At 37.1% G+C, this 16,344-nt stretch overlaps 1 protein-coding gene across 5 annotated transcripts in view; it reads right to left on the bottom strand.

Annotated features, from left to right (window-relative positions):
* The window catches only part of TDRD3 (tudor domain containing 3), a 163,246-nt gene extending 147,428 nt beyond the window's left edge, over positions 1 to 15,818 (bottom strand). For all 5 annotated transcript variants that reach the window (XM_045839149.1, XM_045839148.1, XM_045839152.1 and 2 more), the window contains exon 1: positions 15,736 to 15,818. In XM_045839149.1, the coding sequence (XP_045695105.1) occupies positions 15,736 to 15,776 (41 nt within the window). In that variant the 5' untranslated portion in view covers positions 15,777 to 15,818. The remainder of the gene's footprint in view (positions 1 to 15,735) is intronic.
* Positions 15,819 to 16,344: the final 526 nt, after the last annotated feature.

The raw sequence follows: 16,344 nt of genomic DNA, 5'->3' as shown, positions 1-16,344 counted from the left end.
CCTCACCCAAGGACATGTTTATTGATTTTAGAGAGGGGAAGGGAGGGACAGACAAAGAGGGAGAGAAACATTGATGGGAGAGAGAAATATTGATCAGTAGCCCCTTGTATGTGTCCCAACCAGGGTAGGTGAAACCTAGGCATGTGCCCTGACCAGGAATTGAACCATTACCCTTCAGTTTACAGATGATGCTCCAACCAAATGAGCCACTCTGGCCAGGGCTAAGAATGTCTTTCTTTAAATTGTCCCTACCTGGGTATTGATCTCTTAAACTATCCTTGAAATGAAATCCAGAGTGGTCTTTGTAAACGCAACAAGTTTGATCATTTCATGTCCCTGATTTAAAACTGTCAGTGGACCTTGGTGGGGTGTCATGGTCCATCCAGTTACCCATACAAAGTTTGGCCATTTGCGGGTGAAAAAAAGAAGTGTTATTTGCATACATCTAACAATTTCATATATTAAATAAATCATAACTTTCACGGAAAAACTAATGTACCCTTCAACATTACTGTATTTTTTCAATGTACAGATGAGCTATAAAAATTGCTTTAGTCTGTTTAATTTAGCTAAAATTCAGGGCCTGATATTTCTCAATAATGACATTTGCCTTACTATTGCTTACATTTGTTAAATAGAAGTTTCCTTGTTATAGCTGTTAGTTGTAGCCCCAGTACACCAAAGTGGTTAGATGACGTGTGAAAGTTCTGATGAAACAGTAATGCCAATTTCTATAATCAGAATGTCAAAAGTAAAAAGCATGCACTGGATCCCAGGGAATATGAATCTCCACATGGTAAGACTGGTAACTCTACAAATCTGAGGACACATATCCAAAAAGGAAAAAATATGAATGGGTGTGGCAACACATACTGAAACACTGGAGTTTTTTTAGCCTACTAACCTGAACACTGTTACAAAACTTCGTCAGCCTTTGTCAAACCAAGGCATGCAGTTATATTTTACATGAATTCAATTTCTAATCCAAAATCAGCTTGTTACAGATAAATTGGGTTAATTAAAATATGATTGGTGCTATGTTATCCAAAGACAAACTTCTATATTTTACTCAGAATTGGTATGTTTTAACAGGTTTTTCAACCTCACATCTACTTTGTTGCCTTCCCTTAAGCAGTACTGATTTGATTTAAAAAATAAAAGGAAACTATCTGTGGTCTAGCTTTTCTATAAAATTCAAAAGTTGTCCAGGTGTGATAGAAATTCTCAGTTGAAAGCAATGAAGGATTTCTATCTGCTCTAGGACATAATGGAAAAGTTCTATTAAAATCAGTAGACCATTTCAAAAACACCTGACAATTCTGTATTTGATAGAAAGCCCCATTGCAAGTACTGGCACATTCCTATCAAATAGTTAGGATTTACTAATCTGTGAGGCAGCTCCATTCAAACTAATCATTATGAATAAGTATAAGAACAATGATTATAGTGGGTTTGAAAAATTATTTTTGACAAATACTGGACAAGTAGTATGGAGTATTTCAACCTCAGTGTATTCCAAGTAATAATGAACTAATAAATGTATTTCACTAATTACTTAAGGCAGAAATCAGCAAACATTTTCTGGAAAGGGCCAAATAGTAAAAATTGTAGGTTTTCCCATCCACAGGATGTCTGTCACAACTACTCAACTCTGCCCCATGCACAAAACATGGATTGGCTGAGTTCCCATAAAACTTTATTCACAAAAACAAGGAGGGGTCCAGATTTGGCCCATTGGCCATAGTTTGATGATACCTTACTTAAGGTAAAGCTATATATAATCTTTCCTTCTTTAAAAACTTACTAAAAATATATCTCTCTCAAAAATTTTTATACTGTCCCATAAATTTACATATTATATATCGGCTCCAAATATTTAATTTTTGAGGAGGATTACCCCATACTCCTTAAGCAAAATTTTTATTTACCAAAAACAAAGTCAGATACTTAATAACAATGAAACACTTCAACAAGACTGAAATTACCAGCCTTCTGCTTCTGAGACTTACTAAATTCACTTCCATAAGAGACTGAATAGTAACAGTTTCCTCTCCCAAATGGTTTTTTTAATTCCAAATGAAATAATTAATATTATATGAAATAAATATTCTATCGGTATCATTTATCTTTACCTTGAGACATTAATAAGATTACCAAATGGTAAGATATACTTTATTACAAGATTCGAAATTCATATGATATAAAGATTTTTGTCTTTATCAAAGTAACCCCTTTTAGAGACCATATGTATGAGGTATTCTAAAATAGAATAAGTGACAACAACTTTTTCCAAAAGTGACACATCAGAAATCCATATATATGTAAATCACATGAATTTATTGATCGGCAACAACAAATTATGAAAGTCCAGTCTTAACATACAACAGGAAGAACTGCTAGTTTTTACTGGGCACTCAGATGACAACCAGTGTTCTAAGCACTTTGTCTGTATTAACCCATTAATCCTCACAATTATAATATGGGTTAGGTGTTACAACCAGCACCATTTAACAAATGAATAAACTGAGGTAGTGAACAGTTAATATGCTGAAGTGACCCTGGCTCAAGAGAATTGGACTTCTGAGCCCATTCTTTTAACCATCTACCATATTGCTTCTTAAGAAGCAAGTAAAAATTTAACTAGAATTCAGGATACGTAGTGGGGTTTTCATATTTTCATTTTCTCACTAATTCTTCATGATAATACAATTTTGTGATGTAGTTCTAATTAACTAATAATTCTAATATAAAATTTTAACTTCAAAATCACATAATTTATTAACTACAGTTTCAAATACAAATTGATTCAAGCTTGCAAGCCCACTCTTTGGCAATACTTTCACAATGCCAACCTGTTAGTTCGTATACTGGGAACTTAGGCAAAAAAAAAGAAGAAGAAATTGGTGTTGTGGGTTACTATCAAGCAGACCAAAACAACACCACACATGTTGAATACAACAACAAAAAAAATCAGTCAGCCCTAGCTGTTGTGGCTCAGTGGACTGAGCACCAGCCTGGGAACCAGAATCCCAGTCAGGGCACATGCCTGGGTTGCAGGCCAGGTCAGGCCCCCAGTAGGGGTGCCCAAAAGGCAATCGCATGCACATTGATGTTTCTCTCTCTCTCTTTCTCCTCCCCTTCCCCTCTCTCTAGAAATAAATAAATAAAATGGTTTTTTTAATCAGTCAAATATTAGCCTATTTTTCCACTTTGAAAGTATATGTTTTAGATATACAGAAATCTATGATCATACATTTTTAAAATACCTTTTGCTTAAAGCATTACCAGTAACTATCAACAATTCAATTTATACATGAAAATTATTGTGATAAGATAAAACATTTTAAAAGAGCAAGCACAGTCCAATTCAATTTTGCCTTCCATGAAAATATGTTGAGACAGGAATATTGTGAACCATGTCAAGCAATGTTTTCCAGCATGGTAATGGCACAGATAAGTCTCATAAAACCAACTGTAAACTAATTATTAGTTCACAACTGAAAGTATCTTATAGAAAGTATGACCATTCATTGATGTGCCATACTAAGTTATCACTGACATGATTACCTGACACAAGCAAATATAATAAACTCATACATACTACTTATTATTATGGAATAACATATAATTAGGGGAAGAAGGCTTTCCGAGCTTTCTTTCCTTAATTATATGTTAGAGAAAGAGAAGAATAAAAGAGAAGTCTTTTACAGACATAAGATTATCACTAAATATCATTTTTAAAGTAGAATATTAAAAGCAAATTATATTTAAAAATTACAAAAAGCCAAAAATAAAAAAGTGCCTCATTCATTCTTACCAATTCATGCAACTCTACCATAATTTGAACAGTATCACCGAGTAGAAATTTCAGAGTGTGTCCAGGGAGAACAGAACTACCTCAAGTGCTACCTGTGGATCAATCCCTGCCAATCCTCAAACTCTGTTATTGCTCCATGATGGAATAAGCACAGAAACTAAGGTAAGCATTTAGAAACATTTAGAGCAATTTGATATTACTGTAAGATTTTACAGTTTACAAAAGTTTTCATCTGTGAAAAATTAGAAATTTTAAAAACTGACACTTTGAGAATCACTGAGCTGGAAAAGATTTTTCAGTTTCCTTTTCAGGTAGATGTGAGGCTAACTTCTTGGAAACCAAGGACATGAGGCCTGCCCCTTGAGAACTGACTCTGTGGTTCTCTCTTGTCCTTCCTTTGCCTACTAGCTAAAATCCAAATGAGGCAGCTACCCTACTACAATTGTGAAGACAATGGCAATGCCCCAGAGTAGTGTTTTCTGAACTTTAATGTCCAAAGAAATCACTGGGAGGAGCTTGTTAAAATAAACATGTGGATTTTGTAGGCCTATGGTGAAGATTGAGACTTTATACTACTAACAAACTACCAGGATGCTCATGCTGCTGGTCTGAGGACCACGGTTAGAGTAGCAGGGGTTAAGTACAACAAAGCAGTAAGAGGGAAGGAAGGAACTAGGTCTTTAAATGACAGCACAACATAGAATTCACCACCACTCTGGGTTGTTTTGTGACAGACGGAAAAGAAGCCTATGTTTTTTAGATCACTGTGATGTTGGGTGTCTGTTACGTATGTCAGCCTAGCCTTCAACCTAACTAACACAGAGTAGTTTTTTAAATATTAGAAGAATTTATGTTGGGCCAGTTCTTGCATTTTAGTTAAAATAATATCAACTTAAATGCCTGATCACATATGCATAAACTGGTAAAAGCTTTAAGGCCCAATTGCCATTTAAAGATAATCAGACTTCAGTATGCACACCATGATTTCTGTCACGTATCATTTAAATGTTAAGTCCTTTCTCATTACCATGTACCCATTCAAGTCTATACCACAATACTGGACTATGTTTTTTATGATGTTATATCAAAATTTCTTTTTAAACTTTCAATTAGTTAAGAAACTACATCTAATTATATGTAGATTTCTTCCAATTGTGAACTATTTTTGCAAAAGAAATTTTATCTTTTAATTGGTTAAAAAAATTAATGAGTACAATGGTAGGTGTCTTTGTGTAGCAAAAAGCAATCAGATATGTTTACCAACAAATAAATGTTATTGTGGGTGGTCAGATATGTTTACCAACAAATAAATGTTATTGTCAGTGATGTAAACACAGACATGAAATGGGCACTGGAATTTCATAGTATTGCTACAGTAATCATGTTTTTAATACATGTATAAAAATACTTTCATTATTTATCAATTTTAATTGTCAAAGAAACACCTAATTAATATATGCTTATAATGATGTGTGATGGATATGTAACTAATTAGATGAACAATGAAAAATAATAAAAACAAAGAAAATAAGCACAACCACAAAAAGCAGTCAAAAAGTTTATCAGCAGCAATAAAATAAGAAAAAAGTACAGCCTAATCCTGTAAAACTTCAAAACACAGCAATCAAATAAGACTCTGTTGGGGTCTGGGTACAAACCTTATTCCATCCCTCCCATGAAAGCACAGCTGAGGAAAGAAGTCAACACAATCTGGGAGAAATATCACTATAACTCACAAATTAAGAGTGGAACAGACATAGGGAATCAACAGGCAGCCTGGACAAAAAAGTTGATGGCAAACCCCTAGGAGCAGAAGCCCCTGCATATCAACTTACATTCTTAGCTCAAGCAGAAAGGATTGCTAATACCTGCCATTCTGATCATGGTGAACTAAGGAAGGACACTGAGGAGGAGCCTATTTTACTTGCTTTTTGTCTTAACTAGTAACACACATGGTCTTTTTTGATGTTCATAACTGAAAGTTAACAAGAAAGCAACCTGTGCTTGGCAGGGTCCTCAGGTATCCCCAGTGGACTGAAACCCTATCTACGCTTACTAGACTGCAAAGAGCCTAATGATCTGCTTTCTTTGCCTCATCAAAGATCTTAAATGAATTACAATGGCATCATCTTAATGCCTTCCTAACCAGGGACTCTGAGAAAACAAGCGATTCTGAAGTGTCAAAGAGAAAAGTAAAAATTTTAGCATAGTTTAAAATATCAAATGTGTAAAAAAATAATTAGGAAACAGAACACACTAATTTAACAAACTTTTGAAAATAGTTTCTATTAACATAGCTTTTAGAGAACATTTCAAGTCCTTACAGAAATAGTTGTTACAAGCAAAGAAATTTTATGAAAATTTACATCTAAAAAAAAGAAAATTTACATCTAACTAAATACAAATATATACTTATGAGTGCATGCATTTGTATTCTGTTAGAAGTTAACATCAATAAACAGAGAAAGCTTTGTATAACAGGTTATTTCCTACATATCTATACAGATTCTATCTTTTATAAAAACTTTCATTAACTTCACAACATTCATTGCAGAAATAAATTTCTACTCTACAAAAAGCTTGAACAAGTTTCATGTTCCTTGAGAATATAAAAACAATAAAATGAAAGATACTGATTAAGATGACACTAATATTCATTCCACAAACATTGAGTGTCTGCTGTGTACCTCATACCCAGATAAATGCCAGGAATACTATAAAAATGAAAAAACTTGATCTTTGCCTTAGAGAAACTTACAAAATAATAAGGTACCAATCAAACTATTTTAACTAACTAGAAAAAACACATATTCATTTATTTCTGGATCAAAAATTAGGACATATTTATGGCAAAAGGATGACAGATGTTACTAACTTTTCATGATTACCTACCAACTTTTTGGACACTTAAACTTGCATACACCCCTATTTCTCTCTCAAAACAAAAGTTAAACTGAATCAATTTCAATCCATTATCAAATGTTAGCTTTATGTAGCAAGTTTTCCATCAATATCTATGTTTAATGTTTCATATTAGGTATTTTATTGTACAATATCTACCTTTATTAATTTTCAAACTTTTCAAGGTTCTGTTTAGAATTTAGTAAAATAAAAAGGGTTTCCACTAACATATCCATAAAAGAGTGTCTTCTGAAAAGATACTAATGCATGTTATATTTAGAGGAGTTTGGGGGGAATTGGGAGGAATTAAAACAATGAATCTTCAGTCATCTAAATTTATGAAAAATGCTTAAAAATTGCTCTGAATCTCTAATATCAGCAAATCAACAAACTAACACTGACCTAATCAAATAATCTCATCATGGAATTCTTTAAGGTATGTCCATTTTAGAAGATTTTTTTCATGTTTTTCATAAAGCTCCTTTCCCCTCTCTAGCAGCTCCTTAAAAATGCTGAAATTCCCAGAGCTTGAACCTAGCTTATTTCTTAGCCAAAGCTTGGTCACAGACCCAGATCATAGGTCAATATTGTCTAACAGAAACATAATACAAGCCACATATATTATAAGTTTTGTAGTAGCCAGATTTTGAAAGGTAAAGTGGTAAAATTAATTTAATAATATATTTGACTACAATATATTGAAAGCATTATTTCAATCTGTAACAGTATAAAAATTAATGAGAGATATTTACATTCCCTTTTGTACTAAGTCTTCCAAACTCAGTGCATATTTCACATTTCATGGCACATCTAAATTTGGACTGGATACATTTCCAGTGTTCACATATGCCTAATGTCTAACAAACAGTACAGTCTTAACTGATCTCATCCATGCATTGCTTCAATCATCAGCTATATTCAGATGACTCTGTACTTATATCTCCAGTCTTCTCTTCTGAGTGCAAGACTAGTATTTCCTAATGCCTAACTGGATCGTATTTTAGGTGACTCAAAGGCACTTCATGCTCAAACAATGTCCAACTTGAATTCATGATCCATCCCTCAAAAATGTGGCCCTCTTCTAATAGTCCCTATCTAACCCATTCAGTTATACAAGCCAAAAACCCAGAAACCAGCCCCGTGACACTTCCTTTTCTCTCATTCCCATATCCACTCCAGCAACACATATTATCCATTTACCTCCTAAATATCTGTTAAATCTACTGCTCTCCATCACAACCATCACCCACAACATCTGTCTACTCATGCCTGCCTCCAATCCATTTTCTTCAATGCAAGTATACCTCAAAAGTTAACTACGATGTCAACCCAACTTCAACTCTCCCATTCCCTGATAAAACTTTTCAACTATTTCTATTACCTCCAGAATAAAACAAAACTTGCAATGGTCTTCAAAGCCCAAGGTACATGATCTAGCTCCTGAGTATCTCCCAACCCATCTCATTATACTGCTTTTTTGTCCTGCCCTCCTCCCATCCTGGCCCTTCAGATCTTTGTATGACCTTTACATGATGCTTGTATGTGCTGCTTTCCCCTTACTTAGGTTATTTAGTTCCTACTCATCCTTCAGATCTCAGGGAAGCATTCTCTGACCATTATGAAGTCATCAAATTTTCCTTTTTATAAGTTCTTAAAGAATAATGTCTCTTCTCCTCTCTAGTATATTTTACATATGCAATATGTTTAAATATATAATTAATGGCTTCCCCCTCCCATAAGACTATATCCAGTTGTACTAAAGAAACTGCCTGCTGGAACAAGATATTCAGTAATTATTTGTTGAATGATTGCACCAATACATCTATCTTGTTTTTTCCCCCCAAAGACCAGATACCATATAATGAGATGGCATATTCAACATACTCTGCTTATATATCATCACCTTTGGAAAGCCTTCCAGACTTCCCAAGTCTGAATCAACTGCTTTCAACAACACTCCAAATGTAAAATACCAGTGTATGACATGTTTAAATTCTTCCTGTTTTGTGTATCATCCCAACACAGTGTTTGTTGTAAGGGAAATATACACTTACTACATGTACTTTAGTAGACATTATTCTATTGGATACATAGAATCCAATAGAATAATGGTTACATATTCCTCTGCATTATAATCAACTATTGTTATAAAGATTATTATACTTTCAGTAGCACTATACTAAAGAAACTGCCTGTTGCAACAAGGCATCTTGCTAGGTAGCTATGATGCACCTAACAAGATGAAGGATAAGGGCAGCTATTTGTCTCTAAAAGCTGTAAAACTAGAATAAATGTGGGAAGTGCTCCCATGTGCTCAGACTCACACCCACTGAGTGGGTGTCACAGGGTTACAATACCAAGGTACATTTTTTTATAAAGCTCTGTCCAGCCCTGGAGTAAAACATATTTCTTTCCTTGTTCTCTACATTATCAAAGTGCTTCTTTTCTGCCATCGTTATCTTTGATTCGACATCTTTGTCAATACTTTAGAGTATCACAACACATTTTTGCCCCCCTTCTCTGCTTTTCTTTGTCATTCTCTGACTTCACAAATGTTTCTCAATTTGATATAAAAATGTTTGTGTTGCTGGGAATGCAGTCTGCTTCTTCTAAAAATTATCTGGAGGTAAAGTATTCTTCAGCTCCTTCTAAATCCTACACCTTTCAAATAGTCAGAATTTCTAGAGAGATGGGACTTAACTATAACATGGTAAGTCAAAATGCCCTATTCTATTTTCAAAAGGAGAAAACATAAGCCAAAAAAGTAAATTAGTTGTATTTTTATGATTCCTGAAATGTTACTATGCAGTTTTTACTTGATTTAGCAAATGCTGCTGTGTGAGAGGAGATTACTTTAAAGTTGCTGAGATAGCAAGTTTCTTTTTATACCCCCTTATGCTTCAGGCAGTCAAGTCTATAGGAAGTTGAACTAGATTTACAGGTTATTCACCAAAAAAATAAAATCACTGCAAATGGCACCTTAAAATCTGAAAACTTGCACAGTTTAACAGACTATCCAATCATTTTTAGATGTTTATAATATCTATAGAAGCAGCCAGGCAATATATAACATATTTTGAGATAGAAGGTCAAAAAGGCTTTTTATCTTTGAATATTATAATTTCACAAACAATATAAACCAAAGAGATAATTACAAATGCTTATAAAAAAAACAAGAAATATTTCAAAATAGAAGGATATCTCCAATGAGCTCCCTTGAAAACCAAGTACAGAGCGACTGGTTTCATTTAGTGTTCTTCAGCATGGTCTATTATTTGGTTTCACCCAAAAAGTGTTTTAATGGTTCTGATCTTTTCCAAAACAGTGTTCCAAGGGTACATTTCTATCAAAGTGGTAATGATAAAGTATTTTATAATTCTAGATAATAAAAAGTCCTGTCCTCAATATATACAACCCTATAAGAACTACCAACATTACAAGTATACCTATGCTTCAGAGTTACACTGAAATACCTTTTGCATAAACTCTTATTATATAACTGTTACCAAGAGTGTATTATCTGAAGGTATAGTAATTAATGATGCTGCAAAGGTTGTTTCTTATTTGAAGGTTGAGATCATTCACTAGCAGTCTCCTGGGGAATAGGTGTGTCTCTCAGAAAACTGAAACTAAACAAACAAAAAAGACACAGGGTAGAATGCAGAACAGGAATCTGATTTTTTTTTTTTTTTTGGTCTTGATCATTAATGTGTTTGGAAAGAAGCTTCTAGGTGATGGGATGAGACAAGAAACTCCCCTTCTGTGTACCAGTCAAAAGCCAGGAATCAGAAATTCCAACAAAATGTTCTGAAGATTTCCACTTTTTTGGAGTAGCTATCTCAAGGCAACATGAGGAATAACAGGGCAGGCCCCTCAAAACAAGAGAACAATGATCATTTTTTAATCCATACTGCCACTGTGCTTTTTATTTTATCTGTCCCACAGTTGTTCTCCTCTAGCACTAAATTTTGATAAAGACTCCTCTCAGTGGTAGCCTTTTTCAGTGGTTCAAAGATGAAGCAAAGGGAGTGAAGTTTAGTACACACTTGGGCCGGAGGACATCACTGTGTTGGTAGCACCAGTGATCTAAGAGAGACCACCCAAAAGAGAAGGTGAAACTTAAAGGGGGCAAGGTAAGGAGAAGACCTTTGTGTTCATCCTCTCTTTCCCCTGAGATCCCACCTACTCCACCAAAAACAAAAACAAAACAAACACCCCTGAGCACAATCTGGTTAAACCTTGGATGTTAGAAACCTCTAGTTTCTAAAGAAATACACTCTTTCAGAATAAAATGGAAACAGCCTATTTCTAAAGCTACCTTTGGTGTCTGCAACTCAAAACTACTGGATAAGGGAGAAATACACAATATAGCATGTTACATTTTCAGATATTCTTGGACTTCAAAAAATTAACAAGATTTTCAAATGAACTTAATCAACAAGTAGGTGAGCCGCTAAAAGGTAAAGGTTTCCCTGAGCCCAATAACCTCACTCCACAGAATAAGACCTTAGCTTTCCCGAATAAGAAAGTAAATTTACATATCACAAAATGCTTCAAAATCCAGTTTTCAGTTTTAAAATGTGCTGTTTTTTATCAATAATTTAAATTAGAAGTGGTCACCACAACTTGGTGAAAATGAGTACTGAATGTTTATTCTGGACCTTTAGGTTCTATTCTTGGTTCTGCCACTTACAACTCTGAGCAAATTGTCAATACACTGTATGCTTCAGTTTCCTCATCTGCACATTAAGGGAGTTAGCTGTGCAATCATTATTTCTACAGAAAATATCTTTTCAAAAACACAAACACAGCTGATTACATTCCCTTAATATCGTTTGTTAAAAAGAAACAGACTCTGAATGCAGTCAATGTGATAAGCCCCACCAAGACTTGCTACCTATTCTAATTGCAGTTTCAGTCTCTCTCTCCTCAGAGCATGTTTCTCTTTATTAGATGGGATGCTGTTTGATTCATGAGTCATTCAAGAGAACCGATTAGATCTTTAAATTAACTTGGTTAAATTTTTGTTCTTCAATGGTTTCTATTTTTTTTAAAGTTTCAAAGGTTGATATTTATAAAAACTAAAATTTTAAAGACTCAAAAGGTTAGTATAAATATACAATTCCCTCTTAAGGGAAATCTCCAAAGAGAAAAAACAAGAAAAGCAGAGAGTGAAGTAAACCTGTTATCTAGACAAACAAGACAAATCAGTGAAGTTATTCCACACATATAATTAGGCATTGGTTGCAAAATTGGTTACAAAGACCAATATACCATTTAGTGCATTATTTAAACGTAACCACCATACCGTAGAAGTACCTAGGACCTTCAAGTTCAAATCAGCAAAACTAATGACATATATATAATTTATATATATTTTGTAAGTGGCCAGTAGCACAGAAAGTATTAGGTTTTGCTGATTAAACTTAAAGGGTGTGTGTGTGTGTGTGTGTGTGTGGTCTGGAAAAAATCCAGCCATTGTTAATATAATGAGAATGGTTGCAAAACATAGATGAAACCTGGCAGCCAAGGAAAGTGGACTGGAAGGCACATGCATGAACAATGACAACTTCACTGTACTAATCAGGGGGCAGTTGATGCCATTGAGTGGGCATATGTACTGTGTGGCCGTCACATTTAAAGTGACTGAGCAAGTAGAGTAAACAAATCTGCATCAAGTTTTGCTTTAAGCTTGAACATTCCTCTGAAATGATTTAGAAGGCTACAGCTATGGGCAACTGGTGATTGGCAGCTTCATCACCACAACCCACCCGCTCACGCACCACCTTTCATGCAGTTTTTTGGCAAAACACCCAGGTAACTCAGCCCCCTACAGCCCAGATTTGGTGCTTTGCAACTTCTGGCTTTTCCCAAAACTAAAATCACCTTTGAAAGGGAAGAGATCCGACCCTTGAGGAGAGATTCAGGAAAATACAATAAGGCAGCTGATGACGACTGGAAGAAATCTGTGAGGTCCCAAGGTGTCTAATTTGAAGGGAACTGAGGCATCCCTGTCCTGTGTACAATGTTTCTTGTGTCTTGTATCATCTTCAGTAAATGCCTTTATTTTTCATATTACATGGCTGGATACTTTCTGGACAGACCTCATATATCTGATGTCTGCCAAAGTAGCTACTATTGGAGTTTTTTTTAATATTGGTTTTTGTGGGGTTCTAATGAAGATTAAAGACTTAAGGGGAAAAATGTACTCAAAAATAACAACTTGGAATAATAGATTGGTCTATATACATCCCTCTACTCCCTGAAGATCACACTTTCAGAAACAAGCTTTCAGCACTAAGTACTTCCCTAACCTATTATTTTAGATGAAACCTATCAAAGTCTTAATAATAGTTTAGGTGCTTTAGCACCTATTTCTTTTCAGGTCCTATAAGGAATGAAGTGAGTAGACAGAGCACAAAGAGAAACGGTTTTGTCAATGACAATATTAGAGAATTTCAAGAGTTACAGGAAACTCAGAATGTCAGAACTGGAGTGGGTTGGTCCCAGCTGCTCTATGGTCAGAAATTCTCCTTCCAGTTCTCTTCCCTGCCTAAACCTTTAAAATTCTCTATTTTAATGTAGTAAGTCTTTACTTAAATATAAGATCTACTACAATACAGGCCACCCAAAAGCCTAGGGGTTCCTCCTCTTTGGTACAAGTCTAGTCTGTTCAAGACCCATTAGAAGGTACATGACTCTCTCCAACTCCTAGAAAGATAGTTTTGTCAGACCCAAAGAATACTCCTCTTTATGAGTCAAAGTCACATAAAAGCAAGACAGTTTGACGAAAGTAAAACATGTAAAGAGATAATTTGTAATACATAGTGACACATGTTACAATGTAACAGTGCTGGGGATTTATAGCAAAATAACAAAGGGAGGAACTCTACCTAGGCTTGGTCAGGGGACCTTGGCTACAGCATGATTGACAGGGATATTCCAAGATCAACTGAATCACACTTTACTGAAAACCTACAATGTACTGTGCTCTCTGGCACTATAGATAAACAGAAAAATAAGATGTATTTCCCCACTCTTAAGGTATCCAAAGAGAACAATTTACTTGTATTATGCCATGCATAATGCACACTTTCTTGCCCAAATTTTTGAGGGAAAAATAAGAATTCACATTATACATGGGTAGTGCTAATTCCGTATCTATATAAATGTTTTTAATTCTTTTACTTATGTGTTAAAAGTGTAACTCTGGAAAGCAATAACGATATCCATATGCAAAATAATACCCTGGAATATGATAATCGGTTTTGCTTCTAAATATAACTAAATGAATAACTGAATTAAAAAATTTAAACAAAAGGTTTTTTTCCTGAAAGTTTGGGCCAAAATGTGGGTGTGCATTATACTTGGCAAAATACGGTAGTATGTGTTTGGAACCAAAATAATGAGATTAGCCTTTCTAAAGGAGGTGAGGTCCTGCTGGGAAGCAGCAAAAGACTAAGTTTGTAAATAAAATTATAAAACTAGTTTGAAAATGGGGAACAACTCAAATGGAAGAGTGACCCAAGATTCTCCAAGACAACTCTGTGAGGTAAAGAAACTAAAGGAAGAGATTCCAGTTAAAAGAACAAAAATAAAACTGAACAAGGTGATTTTTTAACTTTACAGTTTTTCATGCTAATAGTGTTCTACACAAAAAAATGTAGGAACAATAACACATAATAGCTAAAAGCACCAAATTTGGAAGCGGCCCTCCTGTGATCACCATTCAGCTCCACCACTTTCTAGCAGTATCACTTTTGGAAAATTACTCAACAGGCCTGTATCTCAGTCTCCACCTGGAAAAACGGCTGCCTGTACAGGCAGGAGCAGCTTCTTCCAAACACAGATGTTACTAATATCACTCTAATCAAAAACTTTATTCACAATATCAAATTCACATCTTTTAGGTACTTGCAGACCCCATAATTTCTGGGGTCTGCCCCAAACTTTCTGGTCTTAATCTTCATTGGACACCCTACCACTTCCACGAAGCATGTGGATCTACTGTCAGTTCTGCAAATCCTTAAGCATTTCCTACTTCCGTGCCTCATCCCACTTCCCTAGGAAATTAACTCTCCTTCCCTCCAATTCCATTGCACATCTGTCTGTTTCTCAGTACAATTTACCACTATTTTCCCTGTTTTTGTACTTGAACTTTTTAATGTCTCCCTCTCTTATCTTTTCGCGAAGATTATGAACTTCTACAGAGCAGGCATAACTAACATCTGCCTTCCCACCCTTCATCTCAGACTGCCTGTGCAGGCCTGGAAAAGCGTTACTGAATGAAACTGGATGTTTACAACTGTAATGGCCGCAGTTCCAGAAACTGCTTAATTTCGTTTAATGTTGTATTGCTTTCAGATCCTAAAAATCTTGTGTCTTGAAACAGCTGAACATCTCCGTCCCTTCAAGAAAAGTTCTACAGAGCACCCACACGCGTTGACAGGATGATCAGTCTTAGCTTCCGAAGTTGTATGTGCGCCTCGGAGCTCAGCTCCACGCCCGTCAGTACAGTACTTAGAAATAAGAAGCGCCACCCCGGCAGCAGCAAGGGCTGAGCTCTCCACCGCCCTCAACTTCCTGCGGGCCCGCGGGCTCCGGCCACGATCTTCCTTCTCCGCCGCACAAGATTCTCCAGCCCTCGCCGCCCCTCGTCCCGCCACAGTAACTCCCCCACCCGGTAGAGGCGCGAACGGCGCTGCTGGTCCTTCCGGGCGGGCCGGCTCCGGCCTGGGCCTGAGCGGCCCTGCCCGTGGCCCCCCGGCTTCACCCGATCCACCGGCCACCCGGGGCCCAAGCCACCAGAGGCCCAGGCCGCGCCGCCACCCAGAGAGGAGCTGGGGACGTGGTGGGCTCGCGTGGCGCCGGGGGCGGAGCCGGGCCAGAGGGCCTGGGGCGAGGCCGGGGACCGGCGGCGGCCTCCGCCCACCCAGTCGCGTACCCCACCGCCCCCAACCCGCCTCGGGGCCCAGGTCCGCGCCGGCGGCCGGTGGCCGGCGGGACTCACTACTTACCAACCCGCCTGGGACAACGCCGCACCGAGCTCCTCGGCCATGGCAGCTGCTTAGGCCGGGGATGATGGGGGGCTGGGGTGGGGGTAGGGGGGCGGCTTCCTACTTTAGACCAAAGGAAGGAAGAAAGGAAGAAAAATAAAGAAAAGAAAGAAAAAGAAAAAAAAAACTCCTCTGGTCGACTCTACAACTGGGCATGCTCAGTGCGGCCGGTGCTTCCGCGTGCGGGTTCCGCACGCCGAGTTTTCCGAGCGGCCGAAGGGGCTGGCCTGGTGTGGGTCTAGGTGACTGCGGCGCGCCGAGGCGGTAATCAACCAGGGACCGGACGAGGCCGGGAGATAGGAGGCCAGTTTGTTACCAAGGACCACGAAATTTTTTCCTCTCTGCCAAAGGATGGTTGTTTCTTGTTCTGGGTCACTTTTCTGAGTTGCACACCTTGGAAACTAGTTAGAGAGGTTCTGTGTAGAGCAAAGTAACGTCCGCGATTCCTGCGCTAACAGATAGATGGTCGGCTCAGAGAGAGCAGAGTAACGCTAGTATGGCGATGGACACGAGGTACATCTTGCAGTACCGCGCTTATAAGGCCATATTTCATGCGGTAAGACTCAAAGG

This window comes from Phyllostomus hastatus, unplaced genomic scaffold, assembly GCF_019186645.2.
Source record: "Phyllostomus hastatus isolate PE091 unplaced genomic scaffold, TTU_PhHast_1.1 phas_contig_29, whole genome shotgun sequence".
NCBI lineage: Eukaryota > Metazoa > Chordata > Mammalia > Chiroptera > Phyllostomidae > Phyllostomus > Phyllostomus hastatus.
Note: the sequence above shows the minus strand (reverse complement) of the source record. Positions and strands in the feature narration are given on the sequence as shown.